Source organism: Triturus cristatus, chromosome 4_2, assembly GCF_964204655.1.
Source record: "Triturus cristatus chromosome 4_2, aTriCri1.1, whole genome shotgun sequence".
NCBI classification, from domain to species: domain Eukaryota; kingdom Metazoa; phylum Chordata; class Amphibia; order Caudata; family Salamandridae; genus Triturus; species Triturus cristatus.
In genome coordinates, this window is record NC_140586.1 from 70033430 (window position 1) to 70050935 (window position 17506).

At 44.6% G+C, this 17506-nt stretch overlaps 1 protein-coding gene across 2 annotated transcripts in view; it reads right to left on the bottom strand.

The window, feature by feature from the left end:
* ODAD3 (outer dynein arm docking complex subunit 3) overlaps positions 1-17506 on the bottom strand; it is a 253592-nt gene that overhangs the window by 46120 nt on the left and 189966 nt on the right. For both annotated transcript variants that reach the window (XM_085600554.1, XM_085600553.1), the window contains 2 exons: positions 15679-15834; positions 15384-15468 (listed from right to left, as the gene is read on the bottom strand). In XM_085600554.1, the coding sequence (XP_085456680.1) occupies positions 15384-15468; positions 15679-15834 (241 nt within the window). The remainder of the gene's footprint in view (positions 1-15383; positions 15469-15678; positions 15835-17506) is intronic.

Below are 17506 nucleotides of genomic sequence, written 5' to 3' on the forward strand. Positions count from 1 at the left end.
CGGGTTTGGGATATTCAGGCTCTGATTCCGATCTTTCAGCCTTTATCCAGCGTTTTGGTCAGGTTGGTGCTGCGGCTGCTGGGTCTGATGGCCTCCTGCATACTGCTGGTACATCACGCCAGGTGGCGGATGCGGGCTCTGCAGTGGGACCTGAAGTTCCAGTGGGCCCAACATCGGGGCTACCTGTCCGACCATGTCCTGCTCTCGGAGGGCACTGCAAGACAGTTGCAGTGGTGGCTCACGGACCGCGATTGGGTCAGTGGCAGATCCCTCTCCATACCCCAACCGGAGCACGTAGTGGTGACAGATGCGTCCCTCCTGTGATGGGGGGGCCACATGGGAGAGGCGGAGATCAGAGGCCTCTGGTCTCCGGCGGAGTCCCGGCTCCATATCAACCTATTGGAGCTGCGGGCGATCCGGCTTGCACTGAAGGCATTCCTTCCTTCTGTACGGGGAAGTGTAGTGCAGGTGTTCACGGACAACGCCATCGCCACGTGGTATTGCAACAAACAGGGTGGGGTGGGGTCGTGGACCCTTTGTCAGGAGGCTCTGCGCCTCTGGACGTGGCTGGAACATCAGGGCATCACCCTGGTGGTTCAACACCTGGCGGGCTCTCTGAACGCCAGGGCGGACGAACTCAGCTGCCGGTGCATGATGGATCACGAACGGCGTCTGAACTCGGACGTGGCGCAAGGCCTCTTTCGGCAGTGGGGAGAGCCTTGGTTAGATCCATTCGCCACTGAAGAAAACGCGCAATGTCATCAGTTCTGCCCGTTGGAATTTCCAAGGCGGCACTCGCTCGGAGACGCTTTTCGTCGCAAGTGGAGTTGCGGTCTGTTGTACGCCTTTCCGCCTATACCACGAAGATACTGGTATCCCGAGCTACTCACTCTGTCAATCGATCCCCCGATTCGACTGCCTCTTCAAGAGGACCTTCTGTTGCAGCAGCAGGGGACGGTCTTCCACCCGAACCTGTCCAGCCTCCACCTCCATGCGTGGAGATTGAGCGGCGACAGTTGATGCCATTTGACTTGCCTCCTGAAGTCTGTGATGTCATTCTGGCAGCCAGGCGTCCCTCCACTAAAACGGTATATGCCTGCAGGTGGAACAAATTTGTGGCATGGTGCACAGCAAAGGCTGTGGATCCCCTCTCCGCCCCTCTTTCTGAAGTTCTCCTCTTTCTTCTTTCCCTGGCCCAGCAGGGCTCTGCTCTGGGCACCCTCTAGGGATATCTTTCAGCCGTTTCTGCCCTCTTATGGCTTCCTGATCAGCCTTCTCTTTTCAAGTCCCCTGTTGTTGCTAGATTCTTTAAAGGCATTACTCATATGTTTCCTCCTGTCCCTTTCGTAATGCCTCAGTGGGACTTGAACCTGGTGTTAACCTATCTGATGTGCGCTCCTTTTGAGCCACATCATAATTGTCCTCTTCGTCTTCTGACTCTTAAGACTGCTTTCCTGGTTGCCATCACCTCTGCCAGAAGGGTGAGTGAGCTCCAGGCTCTTTCTTCTAAACCTCCTTTCCTCTCAGTCCATCCGGACAAGGTTGCTCTCAGGACTCGTCCTTCCTTTCTCCCTAAGGTGGTAACTGCCTTTCACATCGGCCAGTCTGTTACGTTGCCCACCTTCTTTCTGCCTCCGCATCCCTCGAAAGAGGAAGAGAGGCTCCACCCTCTGGACCCAAAACGTGCGCTCTCCTTCTATCTGGACCGCACAAAACAGTTCCGGTTGGACGACCAACTCTTCGTTGGCTACGTGGGTGCTAAGAAGGGGCGGGCAGTGCACAAGCGGACCATCTCTCAGTGGGTCGTTTTGTGCATTAAGGTCTGTTATTCCTTGGCTAAGAAAGAGCCTCTTGTGGGGCTGAGAGCCCACTCCACTTGGGCCATGGCGGCTACTACTGCCCTGGGACGGGGAGTCCCTCTGCAGGACATTTGTCAGGCAGGAACGTGGGCCTCGCTGCACACGTTTGCTAAGCATTACTGCCTGGACAGCCAAGTCTGGAGAGATGACTTCTTTGGCCGTTCCGTTCTCCAGGACTTCCTGGTGTGATCTTGGTTCGCAGACCCACCACCGGGGTTGGTATTGTTGGGGTATCTATTCTAAGGTAAGGAATCTAACTAACGTGTTTCTTTCAGATGAAGAAGTTACTTACCTTCGGTAACGATATATATGTAAGAAACATTAGTTAGTTAGATTCCTTACCGCCCCACCCATCCTCCCCGTTCTGTGAATTGATATCTAGGGTTAAGGTCATTCCTTTCAGGGCCCTAGATTCATGGCACCAGTGTTGGTTTCTTGCATGGCTCTGCGTTCCTGCCGCGGAAAGCTATGTACAAGAACTGACGTCAGCGCGCGAGGGCCGCGTCTAAGTACTCCGACGACGTCATCCCGGCGATCACGACGCCGACGATGGACGCAGAGCCGCAGACGATGCCTAGCGACGCACAAGGGTATTGCTGACGAAAAATCTTTCCGGATCCAGCCTGACGCCTGGGTATTCTAAGGTAAGGAATCTAACTAACTAATGTTTCTTACAGATATATCGTTACCAAAGGTAAGTAACTTGTTCATTTCGACCATATAGCTTTCCAAAAGTCATATACCTTGGAACAATAATAAAGTATGTGCATCAACGAGCCTTCCGAAGAAAGGCAGGACCAACATAAGGGAGAGACAGAATGGTCAATTTTATGGATAAAAAGGGGAGTAATTACAACTCTGTTATAAATAAAATATAGTGATTGTGTAATACTGGCAGCTTTAGACATTTTGAAAATCTTTTGACATAAGCGGTCCCATCGATAAACAGTGAGTGATTGAGATAAATCCTGTTCCCAAAGTAATTCAATAGGAAATTTATTCCTAGTACTGATAGGAGTGGATAAAGTTTTATATATAAAAGAGGCACTAGGAGTCGGATCAAGGGGAGTTTGAAATAGGGTGTAACAGGAGTAAAGGAGGTTTGGAATTAAAGTTTTGCAGAAAGGTTTGGAGAACAGGGGATAATGTATTATATTGAGGACGGCAGGATTCAGGAAGGTTACATTTCTCTTGCAATTGGGAAAAAGTTAGAATTGAATTGTTAACTATCAACTGGTGTACATTATAAATGCCCTTCTCTTTCCAGTGCTTGTAGTAGAAAGACTTATGGCCTCTTTAAAATATTTAACAGCTCCTTTCTCCAATAAGACGAAGCCTGCACTCGTGTTCAGTGTAATAATCATGTTTAATGACTTGCCACACTTAATCAAAATAACGGGTGTTAAAAAAAAAGGAACACGTTTCGGCTGTCTCAGATATATATATATTCACTGAATAAAACTGAGGTTAAAGTAACGTTATAGTTAGGTGAAATGTTCAGTAACAACATAATGTTTTAAACTCCGCCGGCAAAGTTTGAAGAGTTTTGCCACTCCGCGCTCAACTTGGAACATGGAGAAAACTCCACCAACCGCCGGCGCAGTGGAGTTTACTAGCATACTCACTCCTAGACTTCATCGCCAAAGAGTAGTGTGGCAGGAGGCGCGTTTGCAGAGTGGTTGAAAAAAGAGGGCGGGGCCTCTGACGAGGTCTGAACAATCCCGCTGTGGGGGACTTACTTGTGGCAATAATGGAGGTACTTGGCCCCCAACAACCCTCAGCAGCCAAAGGGACTTCATCCCCCAACCAGTAGTGCTCCAGGAGTCGCATTTGCAGAGTGGTTGAGAAAGGGGGTGGGGCCTCAAATGAGGTCTGAGCAATCCCACTGTGGGGGACTTACTTGTTGCAACAATGGGGGTTCTTGAGCCCCAAAGACCCTCAGCATTTAAGTGGACTTCATCCCACAACCGGTAGCACACCTGGAGGCGTGTTTGCTGAGTAGTGGACAAAGGGGGTGGGGTGTCTGATGAGCTGCATTAAGATTTGTGGTTCCACAGGGGATGGGGTTGTGCTTTTATGGGTCCCTCTAGGACGCCTGTAACACATCCATGGGGTTAGGGTATCTACCCTGACCACTTTATTCACTTTGCACAGAAAACTTCAGCCCCGGGGACCGTTGCCTGACTAACAAAATGGCAGCTACAACTTTTCTGTGAAGGAGCATCCAGCCAATCAGGACTTTGCTTTGGCATGTTGATCCGCGGATCCCCTGCATGTGGATCCACGGAGGATCAGCCTCCCTTTATATACAAATTTGTTTTTCGTTTAATATGTCAAAAGCTACTAAATGGATTTACACAAAATCACAAAAAGCACACTCTGCGGACCAAGATCTACCCTCCTGCCAAATTTGTTGTAATTACGCCCAAAAGTTCAGGCTTTAGTTGTGTTCAACACTCATATGGGAATTAACATGGGAAGAACGCGTTTTGAGACTCCCCCACCTTTTACTTGGCCCCCTTTTGACATACCACCCCAAAACTTTCCAGACAGCAGCTGATGTGAGCGTGATATTTTGGGGGAAAATTTCATGAAGATTCATCCACCAGCGCCAAAGATGTAGACAAATAAAAAACAACTCTTTAATAGAAATCAAGTCCTAACTATGACCACCTACTGGCGACTGTCAGTAGGATATGTATATATAGATATATTCACAGAAAAATACATAGGTTTCAGGCACGTTATAGTTAGGAATTAGCATTTAAAAAACCTCAGAAATTCACTGAAAAAACCATAGGTTTCAGGGGTGTTATAGTTAGCTGGACTTTTCACTTGTACAAAACCATTGAAATTCCCCCGTTATAGTTAGTTCAGCTAACTATAACTCGCGCGCCCGCAATGCACTGCTGATGACGTCACATATTACATCACTCATGACATGGTCAGTGACATCACTCATGACATCACTGATGACATCTCAAATGACATCACTGATGACATCACTGATGACATCATCCAGTGAATGTGTGTTTTTCTGAAAATTAAATATGTTTTATATATGTATATCTCAAGGTCGATGGAAGAATAAATGGGTATATAAGTGTCTAAATGGATGATTTGTTTTTGAAAAATTGATTGTGTAACTGACTGATTAAGTGTATCATAGTGAATACATGGCTTAGTGAGTAATGTTTAAATATGTAAATATCTGTATCAGTCTCTCACTTTGTGTATAAGTGGCTGCATGGGTTGGTGAGTAGCTACATGGGTGTCTATATAGGTTATTAGTTGGTTTTTTGAGTATCAGTCTGAGTGTCTGCATGGTTCGGTGGGGGGTATTACGTAGTGCATAGGTGCATGAATGAGTGACTCACTGTTTGTATGTGTTGAACACAGCATGTGTGCAGGACTGTATGGGTGGATGAGTGTGTGTATGGGTGTGTTAGTGAGTGAATGACTGTCTCAATAGTGTCTTTATGAGTAACTACATATGTTTTAAACTAGTATATGTGACTATTGGTGTATATATGTGAGTATATGTGAGAGTGAGAGATTGAAAGAGTTCCTGTATGAATAAGTATGTGTTTCTATAAGTGATTGTTTAAAAGACTAAGTATGTGTAAGTTTCCGTAGAAGTAAGTATGGAGGTGTGTGTATAACTGTATATGCAAGTAAATGTATGTTTGATTCTTTATTAGCATGAGTGACTATGTGTGTGAGTAACTCTATGGATGAGTGGCATTGTGTAACAGGATGTATAGGTGTATGAGTACATATGATGAGTGAGTACATGTATGAGTGACTGTATAGGACTGTTGGTGAATGAGTGGATGTGTATATGGATCTTAGAATTACTGAAGAGGTTGTTGTAACTGGTATTGGTATGTCCATTGTTTTGAAAATTTTAGTCTCTATTTTTGAATGTGTGTATCAAAGGTTATATTAGGGTGAGAGGAGGTCTGCCACTCTATCACAAGGATGATGTCATCAGTGATGTCATCAGTGATGTCATTTGAGATGTCATCAGTGATGTCATGAGTGATGTCACTGACCATGTCATGAGTGATGTAATATGTGACGTCATCAGCAGTGCATTGCGGGCGCGCGAGTTATAGTTAGCTGAACTAACTATAACGGGGGAATTTCAATGGTTTTGTACAAGTGAAAAGTCAAGCTAACTATAAAACCCCTGAAACCTATGGTTTTTTCAGTGAATTTCTGAGGTTTTTTAAATGCTAATTCCTAACTATAACGTGCCTGAAACCTATGTTTTTTTCTGTGAATTTCAAAGGTTTTTTAAATGCTAATTTCTAACTATGCCTACAGAGATAGGACATGTGAAGAAAGAAGAAAAAATGCACAGAAAGAAACAAAAGAAGTGCAGAAAGAAGCAACAGAAGTCCTCAAATACGAAGATAAGTGCAGGAAGAAGGATAACGTGCAGAAAGAACAAAAAGAAGAGCAGAAAGAAGCCTTGTTGCAAAATCATCCTGTACCCTTAACTTTTTCAGACGGATACTGGTGGTAACTGAGTCTGACTAACCAGTCCTAGAGCCAGTGCTATGTTAAAAGACACTTAGAATACAGTGAAAACACCTACATACACTAGGGAACATTATGCGTTGGGGTCCCCCTGTGATTAGCATGACCTCCTCTGTAAGCCCCTAGTGTATAATAGGGCATGGGGATTAAAACTACCTCTTAAAACAGGCCACAGGGCGTTTTTGCACACGTTAACTCAGGCCCCGTCCCCTCCCTTCACCACTGTGTAAACACGCCCTGTGTCCATTTTTAGTTGGGAGATTAAGTTCATTTGAATCCTGAGGGTCCCTAGGGTCCAACTAGCCCACTAGGTACCTCCAGTAAGTGCCACAGAGCTGCGTTGCAGAGAGGTGTAAAAAGTGGCACGGCCTGGACCACCTCTCTGCAATGCAGCTCAGTGGCGCTTACTGGAAGCACTTGGTGGGCTAGTTAGCCCCCAGGGGCCCTCAGTATTGAAGGGAAATTATATCCCCAATTTAAAACATGCCATAGTGCGTGTTTGCACACATCACCTCAGGCCCCGTCCCCTCCCTTCACCACTGTGTAAACACGCCCTGTGGCTGTTCTAAGTTGAGAGATTAAGTCCCCCTGAATCCTAAGGGTCCCTAGGGTCAAACTAGACCACTAGGTACCTCCAGTAAGCGCCACAGAGCTGCGTTGCAGAGAGGTGTAAAAAGGGGCTTGGCCTCAGAACACCTGGCTGCAGCGCAGCTTCCTGGCGCATACTGGAGATGCCTGTTGGGGGCGCGTTTGCAGAGTGCTGCACGGAGGGGGCATGGCCTCCGGCACAATGCCAGTCTTTTATTTATTTTAGTTTTTTAAGAAGGGGGGCTGTTTGGTTCCCCTTCTTATTCTAATTTATTGGCCCTGATGACCCCATCCCCCAGGGCCAGTCTCCTAATTATATTTTTTTGACCCCAATCCCCAGGGCCGGCCACTGTTTTTTATTATTTTTAAAAAATATATATTTATAGACACACCTAGGACATGCTGGACAAACCGTACGTACCTATCACCATGACGATTTGCGTGATATTCATTAAAAGGCGACTATGCATGCAATGAATCCACGTGGAATGTATTTACACCACTAGTGAAGCTCTGACATGTCTGATGCCCTACCGTGCCTAATCCTGGTAGACACCCTTGTCGTTTATTTATACAAACATGGGTAGCTATTGACGGGCACATTTAATACACATGCACACCAAGCCATTCAAAGGGGATTCGACAAAAATTCGACCAAAACTATGCAAGAAACCCCCCTCACGGTTAATAAAACACACATCCACTGCCGGATGTGTAATACTTTTTATTTTACTCTCTGGAAAGGGGACGAACATCACTTGAGAGTCACAGCGTGCTCCTGACAAAGCCCAATGCTGTGTTACACCCACCATTGCCTGCCGAGTGCCACACACCTCTGTGTTGTATTCCACTAGCTAGTGCATATGCTATGACACTCTCTAGCCCATGTGCACTGTAACACCACCCCGTGAATATGTCATGCCACACTTGTCTTCGCACGGGTTATATTGCCCCATCTAACGTGCCTTTCTCGATGCCTATGTTATAACGCACAGTGCTATGCCATACATATTACAATCTGGGATCCATATCTTTGTCACAGTGCATATGCAACGTTACACTCGCCAGCACATATTTTATATTACAACTTTAGAGACTAGTTAGGTTACACAACACTGCCCTGTGCATATTACACTCCAAGGCGCATATCGCTTAGCACGCGCTAGTGCCTGTGCTATCTCGCGCTCTCCAATGAATCTGTCATTGCGCACAATGTATTGCATATTATATTTCACGCCCAGGTCATCTTATATCACACTTTTTGGTGCATAGTTCATACCCTACACTATATCTAGTTTTCATTTTCAATCGTGCTCTCAGGACTATGTTCTATATAACACTGTGTTCACCTACCCTTTTCACGGGCATTACATTTTGCGATAGGGGGTGGAGGGTCAGGGGGTGTTTCTGCCAAGTGAGCCCGGAGTCACAGTCACAAACGTCCTCTTCTTCCTGAATAAAAGTGAGATTATGCTGCATACTTGTTCATATTTTAAGTAGTTCGCACAGACACAATGTTTTAAAAACAATAAAGTTCCTAATACCCGCCTTCTCTGAACAGTTAGCTTGCTGCCCCATCCCCTTCCTCCCTATCCTCTGTTGTGTGAATCCATGGACTAGCCTCCTCCCTCCTGCCATGCATGGTCTGATGTGCTGCCACTGCCCTCAATTTAGTATGATGTACCAGTCCACTCCTCCTGCCCTCCATTGCCCAATTCTATGCCCCATCATTGACCTCCTGCTTAAACTCTGTGCTTAGCTTGCTGCCCCTATTCTCCTTCCCCCTGCCCTCCGATGTCTTTGTGCATGCCCCTGCTCCATCCTTTTTGCCCACCATGTCCCATGGACCTGCCACTCCTATCTACTCTGAGTGTTCTGTTGAGCTTCCACTCCCCTCCCACCTGCCTAGCATTGTCAGATGACTGTAACCTGTCCCTGCCACCTCCACCCTGCCTGTCCACATGCCATGCCCCTATCCTCTTCCTCCTGTCCTACATGGTCCATTGTACTGCCACACCCTTCTGCCCTCCCTGGTCTGTTGTGCTGCAACTGCTCCTCCTGCCTGCCCCGTGTGGTCTGTTGTGAGGTCCCTTCCCCTGAACTTTCTTGTCTGTGCACAGGTCCTGACCCTCCCTTCTATCCTCCATTGTCCTTTGTGCATGCCCCTCCACCCTCCTTCTTGCCCATCATAGCCATTGTGCTGCCACTAACCCTCCCACTTGCCATGCATGGTCTTCTGTGCTGCCATGGCCCCTCCCACCTTCCCTGTGTGGTCAGTTAGCTGCCCCTGACCCCCTCCCACCTTCCCTCCGTGGTCTGTGTGTATGCCATCACAGTCTCACTGTTGCTCTTCATGGTGTGTCTTGCTTCTAGTGCCCATCCTGCCTGACCTCCATGGCTATCTTGCTGCTCCTGCCCTGCCCCCTTGCCCCCAGCCCTACTCCCTCCCTCCTGGCTTGTCTGTTCCATTGTAATGCCCCTGATCCGTCCCTCCTGCCCTTTATGGTCTGTTATGCTGCAGCTTTCTCTCCTGTCTGTCCATTATGGTCAGCTAGCTACCATTGCCTCTTGCCCCTCTGTTCTCTGTTGTCCATGTGCATGGTCCTGTCCCCTCCCTCTTGCTTTCTATGGATTGTTGTGCTGCACTCCCGTCCTGCATGCCCTGTGTGGTGTATTGTGCTGCTGCAAACCCTGATGCCTGCCCTGCAGGGTCAGTTTGGTGCACCTCTCCATGTCCCTCCTGTCCTCTGTTATCCAAGTCCATGTCCCTATCCCATTTCCTTCCATGATCCAATGTACCATACTTGCGAACATTTTGAACTTGGTAAGAGGGAGATTTTGAAAAAAAACTGGGGTATTGATTTTCCCCTTTGAGTTACATTGAAAAAGAGGATATTGTAGACAGGAGACAGATCAAATAAAGCCCATTTGAGCTTAAAAACATTGGACGTTTCCTGGCTGAATCGGGTCTGTTGGCATGTATGGTTGTACTACCATTGCCTCTTCCTTCTGCCCACAATGGTCTATTACATTGCCACAGCCTTGAAGGAGGGTAGATTTTGTATCACAGGGGGCCCCTGGCCCGTTCTGTCCACACCTGAAGTATCAGACCCTTGTCCTTGCCCTGCCAGCTGCATTTGTAGGCCGTATTAAATTGACCAGCGGGTCCTGTGTTGCTATATAATTATCCTGAGACATCCTTACCACTCAGCCAGCATAAAACCCCTGTGTAGGCCCTTCTGTTCAATATGTAGGCCTCTTTGTTAAATTGACCATAGCTCTGCAATTTTAGTGTATAGCAGTCTGAAGGCAGGTCTGCGAGGCCTTCTGATCCAAACTAGTAGCCCCCACCCTACCCGAGTGCTCCGTGCTCGGTATCAAAGTTCAACATCCCCCTGAAGCTGTCGACATACAGTAGGCTGCATCCTGGACTGGTACTTGCTTCCTGGGCAGGTTTCCCGCTTTTAAGGAAGTGGCAACCGCAGAGCGTCAAGTTAGGAGAACTGAGGAGATTTTATACATGAATATATTGAATTCCCGTACAATACCCATTATTTTCTGCTTGCTCTATGGAACTTACGATAAGTGATTGGCCTGAGAGACTGACCTTTTCACCCAGTCCATTGTCAGCATTAAGTGGGTAAATGACGAAATGTCTGGTAAAATCTGCAGACGAAGCTTTTGGGTAGCATACGTAGGTAGATGTAGCGTGCAAAGGAGCCCACAAAATGATATAAAAAGGGAGCACCCACAGATATCGACGGACTACCTCGCCGTCTGTATGTAGGTTAACAGGCAGTGCAGGTGTTCCCCAAGAGCTGGGAGCTCTTGTCTTCCTTTGCTTAAAATGTCTTGCTCTGCTTTGCTTGAAGTATCTTATTCTATTTTACCTATATGAAATGTCATGTTATGTTTAACCATTGTTCTCTTTACTTTTGCATTTAAAAGATTTTGTATTGTAATTGCAGGAATGCTTGCTCTAAGAGTAAACGTGAGTGTTCCTAGGTAACATTTTCCTTGGTGTAACTTGTTTCTCATGATGCATTTATAGATGTGTTTTCTCTCTCTCTCTGTCAGTACATTAATTGAGATACAGAGAATATTATGACAGCTGTATGATTATCTGGATTCTGTATTTTGTACTTTATGTCTCTATTCTGCGGTTTCTTTGAAGTTGCATCTTCTCATTAAACTGCCATTGTATTCTGCCTCCAATTCCATGTCTCATATGTCTGTTTTCTTCATTTTTGGAGCAAGCGTTCCTAGGCACCCCGGCTCAAATTAAGGTGCCCCTTTTGTCCCTGACTCACTCTCCTGCTCAGTTCTGTGGTGGCTCCCGGGGATCTGGGGACCGCCCCTAGCGTCCTTGACCCGTAATAGATCTTCCCTCCAACAGCCTCTCTTGCAAGTCCTGTATTGTTGGTTTGTTGCCCCTGCCCCCCTTTCCACTGCCCTCCATAGTCTGTTGTGCTTCCACGGCCCTTCCTGCCTGCTCAGTGTGGTTAAATTGTTGCCTTTGCACCCTCCTACCTGCCTTCAATTTTCAGAGTCCGTGCCCCTGGCCTCTGCCTCTCAACAGTATCCTAATGAACAACTAGATTGCTAACATTCTATATTTATTACAAAAGTGTGGAACGCCTGACATCATCTTGATGTAATCAAAACTGTAATACCTAGAGCATTTCCTTTAGAAATTACATATATGAGAGGGTCTTATTGGCATCAAAATTATGGTTAGTGCTCTAAAAGACTAAAATAAGGACATATTTTCTGAGTTTTCAAATAGCGACAAAGCACTTTTAAATTATTTGTTATCTTTATGTTTTTTTATCCAGTTGACCACTTGATTAAATGTTGCACTTAGGGGAGAGGATGTGCTTAGGGGAGAGGAAGTTTCTGCTTCAGCTCGACATTCTGTGATTCTGGTCAAATCACTTAGTCTCCCCATGTCTACAACCAAAATGAATTTGTTCTTGTGTGATGTAACCAATGCTCATGTAAAGCACTCCAATACCTGACAAGTCTGTACTATATAACACTGCAAAAACACAAAATAATAAGTGTTTTGCACACTTCTGTCATTGGGCTATATTTGGGCTACATCTGGTTGATTTTGGGCTACATTTGGGCTCTTTTGTCTCCGGTGGCCATCTTGGGAGATTTATTTGTTATGAAGTTTCCTAATTTCCTCATGTACTGCAGTCTCCTCAGTAGGAAATGCTTTCAGTTTTTTACTTTGATTCCATCATGAAGGTATTCAGATATGTCACACATTTGCCATAAATTCTGAATGTTAGCACTCTAGTTGCTCATTAGATCACTGTAGTAAAACTACTGCACCATGGAAGTCTGCTCCTGGTATTAAAAGTGCATGTTTCAGTCTGCATGTCAGAATTTTTTAATGAAATAGAAGAGGATTTGAGAAGTCACTCAAAATGTGCCCTCATTTTCTTTCTTCAGCATTAATCATAATTTCTATGGCAAAATGAACCTCCTCATTGTGTTCCTTTTTAAATTAAATGTTTTAAGTGTTACCAGTTTATTCCAATCAAGATGGCTTCAGGTGTGCCATACTTTTGTCATAATGAAGACAGTAAGCGCTCTAGTTGTTTTTAAGAACATTCTGGGACATTCTGTCATTGGGCTATACTTGGGCTACATCTGGGTGATATTTGGGCTACATTTGGGCTCTTTTGTCTCTGGTGGCCATCTTGGGAGACTTATTTGTTATGAAGTTTCCTAATTTCCTCATTTACTGCAGTCTCCTCAGTAGGAAATACTTTCAGTTTTTTACTTTGATTCCATCAAGAAGGCATTCAGATGTGTCACACATTTGCCATAAATTCAGAATGTTAGCACTCTTTTTGCTCATTAGATCACTGTAGTAAAGCTACTGCTCACCAGGGAAAACTGCTGCTGGTATTGAAAGTGCATGTTTCAGTCTGCATGTCAGAATTTTTTAATGAAATAGAAGAGGATTTGAGAAGTCACTCAAAATGTGCCCTAATTTTTCTTTCTGCAGCACTAATCATACTTTTTATGGAAAAATGAACCCCCTCATTTTGTTCCTTTTTAAATTAAATGTTTTAAGAGTTACCACTTTAATCCAAGCAAGATGGCTTCAGGTGTGCCATACGTTTATCATAAGTAGGACTGTTAGCGCTCTAGTAGTTCTTTGGAACACTCTGGGAAGCTGCAGTAGAACACAAAGGAATCAACTGACAGTCTCTGCCCTTGTTGGATGTACATGTTTTACTGAGAATGTCAGACTTCATTCTCACATGACTGAGAAAGATAATGTGAATTTACAGAAAATAAGCTCTCAGTTTAGCCTATAGATCACCTTCCAAACCTCTGTGGTAAAAGCATGAGAAAATATTTTTCTCTCAATCATGATATCCCAGCAGAAGGCTTTTTCACATGGTGAAATCACCTTAGAACATACCACAATTCCTAAAATGAGTATGGTACCATCAACAAATGATTTATAATGTAACTAAAGTCTTAAAACCTTCTATTAACTGCAATGCTTTTTAATGAGGTGCTATCATGTATATTGGTCCCAAGATGGCTGCCAACACTTCTTGGATGAAGTGCTGACAGCCAATCAGATCTCAGGATGAGATGTGTGGTTAGGCTCCGCCCACATATATATATGCTTTTAAATGCTATTTTCTCAGGAAATACTGAACAGATTTACACCAGAGCTGCAAAAGGCACTTCCTTGACCTTATGGCTACCTCTCTGCCAAATTTCAAGTAATTCTGTTCAGCCGTTCGGGCTGTAGCTGTGTCTAAAGGTCCTATGGAAAAATGCATGGGGAAAACGCGTTTTGGGACCCCCCTTTTTTCTCGGCCCCTGCTTGACGAATCCCCCCGAGACTTTCAGGGTAGGAGCGGAGCGGAGCGCCCCACCTATTTTGAAAATTTCGCGAGGATTCGTCGACCGGCGCCAAAGTTATTCCAAATAGAATGTTGCGGATTTCCTATGGAAACAGGGTCCTAACTATAACTACCTACTGGCGACCGCCAGTAGGTAATATATATATATATATATATATTCTAGATAGATAGATAGATAGATAGATAGATAGATAGATAGATAGATAGATAGATAGATAGATAGATAGATAGATAGATAGATAGATAGATAGATAGATAGATAGATAGATAGATAGATAGATAGATAGATAGATAGATAGATTTATTTAAAAAAACTTACCTGCAAAATACTTATATTTTCGTTGTAAAGGCATGCGTGATAAAGGCATATTCGTAGTGAATTCGTGTGGTGAAAGCATGCGTGGTATAGACGCATGCATTGTAAAGCCTGTGTGGTAAAGGCATGCGTGGTTCCGACTGTGTTGTAAAGACTGTTTCCGGATGGCAAGTTGTGTTCTGATGTTGGACAGGACAACTGTAAAATCTTCAACATCGACTACCTCACAGTCAAACGGAATGACACTAGTACTAAATTTGATCTGGTCTTTGTAAGACGCATTTCCCCAGAACTAAAGAAATGAATTAATGCTCCCTCAACCTGAAGGAAGAATCAGAATAGGAAAGAAATTTGCCCACCTCTCCCATCTAAGCCCTGAGGCCATCTCCTTTATCCCACTGTCTCCCGTGTGGTATCCCTACACACATTTTACATTGTTCAAGAGTGTGATAGTAAGGGAGGTATATTACACAAATATGAAGCTCATGCTTTATTACATTATTTCCTTCCCCCAAAAGAGATGGCGTTGTTTACTGAGTAATCATAGATGGAGTAAAAAACTTTGCCCAAACCAGGATAAAATAAGACTCCTACCTTCACAAAAAGTCTTGAAAACTCAAGCTACCATCTTAAGATGTCAGGTGACACTTTAAACATCCTGTAAAAACAGAGTTTCCACCCAAACATAGCCTCTAAGTTCAGTTGCTGTGTTCTGGGCTACAGATTCTGTTATCAGTAAAAAACACAGATGCCTGACTCAACAGAGCCTAATGGGCCAGGGCCATTTCTGAAATTCTTAACATGGCAGTGTTCACTTCAGTATTGGGGCTTTGGTAGGAGCAGAAGTCCCATCTTTAGTTTCCCTTTTTAAAATGCTGCTTGACAATGGTGATCAAATGTATTTTGCCCTCATATAGAGGTTTTAAAGTGGATGAATTTAAATTAAAAATATTGTCCACTAGAAGCATGGTTTCTTCATTTGAATGATTATGTTCTGGGTTCCTAAACATGCACAGAGATAGTCTAGTGTTTATGAATATCTGGACGAATCCCATAATGGAGAAGCACAAATCAACGTGGCCAGTGCTTACAAGTTGCTTTATCCGCATCTTGTCTCTGAGCCTTTCAGCTCTTGCTTTGTGTCTCTTGCCTGCTGGCTTCTGTCAAACTTACCTTCAAAAATATCCTGCTTTGAAATCATGGGTAGCTTGACCCTGATATTGTAGTCGGGGAGTTTTCCTTCAATGCTAGCATGGAACTGCAAAACAACAAATAATTCAATCAGATGGCAGTTGGGGGTGCAGGGACTATTATTATATACATGCAGGGCACTCTATCCTCTAGCCTTAGTCACATAATTCTACCCCTCAGTCACCCTCTCAGTTCTCATTGTCTACTCCTTACTGCATCCCACCACTGCACATTGTTTAGTGGGCACTGGATTGCACTTCGTCCCCCAGGCACTCACATCTTCCTCCTCCATCTTCTTTAGCAACTCCTGAATGTCCTTGTCTTCCAACTCCTCCAGAAGCTTCATCATCTTCTCCTCTGTGGCTGAGAGGAGGTCCAGCACATATTCTTCAGAGTCCACTGAAGGTGCCAGTGCTGGGGCGCGGCTCTTTGTCTGTTGGAGAAATGTAAGTCATGAATTACACAATGTGTAGCATATCTGGTGAGGGATCTCTCTGGCATGGGGTTCTTGAAGAAGTGTCATCTGGCTGATGGGACCTCCTGAGGCTGAGCTTCTAAGGAGTGTCTCTGGGGTGATGATTTTCCCTTGAGTAGATTTTCTCAGGTATAAACTTGGGGGAGTGATGGATAACCTATGGTTGTTTCTAAGGAACATCTCCTAGCCTATTAACCAATCACTTACTTTGGTTTCTGAAGCAAACTGCTGTGGTGAGCTTGATAGGTTTATTCTTAGAGTGTCTCTCTTTCTGATAGCACTCCCTAGCGATGTGATACTGTGGAGTATTTCTGGTGTGGGTGATCCGTGGGGTTGGGTTTTTACAGGGTATCCCTAAGGAGAAAGATCTTCCTTGGTTCTAGTTTTTGAAAAGTATCTCTGGATGAATGATGATGGATCTCGAGGGGTACAGTTCTAATGGAGCCCACCAATGCTTGCTATCTGGTGAATGTCTTTGAGCTGCTAATGGATCCTGTGTTTGGGTCTCTGTGGAGTTCTCTGGGGGCCTCTGGAATGGATCTCCCTGAAACTATCTCTAAGTGACAGATAACCTTGTGGTTGAGTTTCTGAGGACTATTAATGTTAAGGGTTGCATTTCATTAGAGCACTCTTGAGTGGCTGGATCCTTAGGGACTGATTTCAGTGTTTTATCTCTAAGTGATAAATAGTATATGTTTCCACGTAATGCTGGCATTGTGGCTTAGTGAGATGGTACACTGAGATATGTACAATGATCCCAAAGTCAAGAGAGTTAATTACAGAAAGGAAGATGTAGCTTTCCGCTTATTCAAGGTGGATAAATTGAGTAACATAAATTGGGTATTAGAAACATTACTTGGAAATAGAAATGTGGTATCAAGCACTGTTTAGAAAATAAATGATTATTTTTTGTATTGGGTTTTGAGAATTATCTTTGTAGTGATGGCTCTCCATGGATGGGGGTTTCTTAGGAGTATCTCTAGGTTATGGATCTCCTTGAGGTGGAGTTTCCGCGAATTATCTCTGGGGTGGGTTTGGATGCTAAGGGTTGTCCTTTACCAGAGTTTCATTAAGATACTGGAGCTTTATGGTTTGATTTTAAGGACCAACTCTGGGTAATCGATCCGGTTATTTGTGGGGATCTGAGCAGTACCTCAGGGATGGACTGGGTTTGTGACGAGTATCTTTATGGGTTGCACCCTGCTGGATTTTGGTTTTTGGGTTATGGCACACCAGGAGTTGGTTTCTGACAAGTACCTCTGGTGTAATGATTTCCTTATGGGTTGTTTTCAGTTGAGCATTTTTGTTGGTGAAAGTGCACCTAGAACAAGGTTCTGAGGGGTACATCTGTGATGTTGGTTCTCTTGTAGGGGATTTCCATGTAGAGACATAAGTGTTGAATAGTCCAGCCCGCCTGCGGGGACCTGGAGCCATTTTTCCAATAACTCTTACGTGCTCAAGTTTGCCTTTCTTCTGGAAGGCCTTGAAAAGTCACTTAAAGTCATAATACAGCCTAAGGACAAGGCTACAGTGATCAGAATTATTCATCTTGGAGTGACAAAAGAAGAGACTGCAATGAAATATGTGCATAGTGCATCAATAATTTTGTGAGGGCCTTAAAAGTACAGTC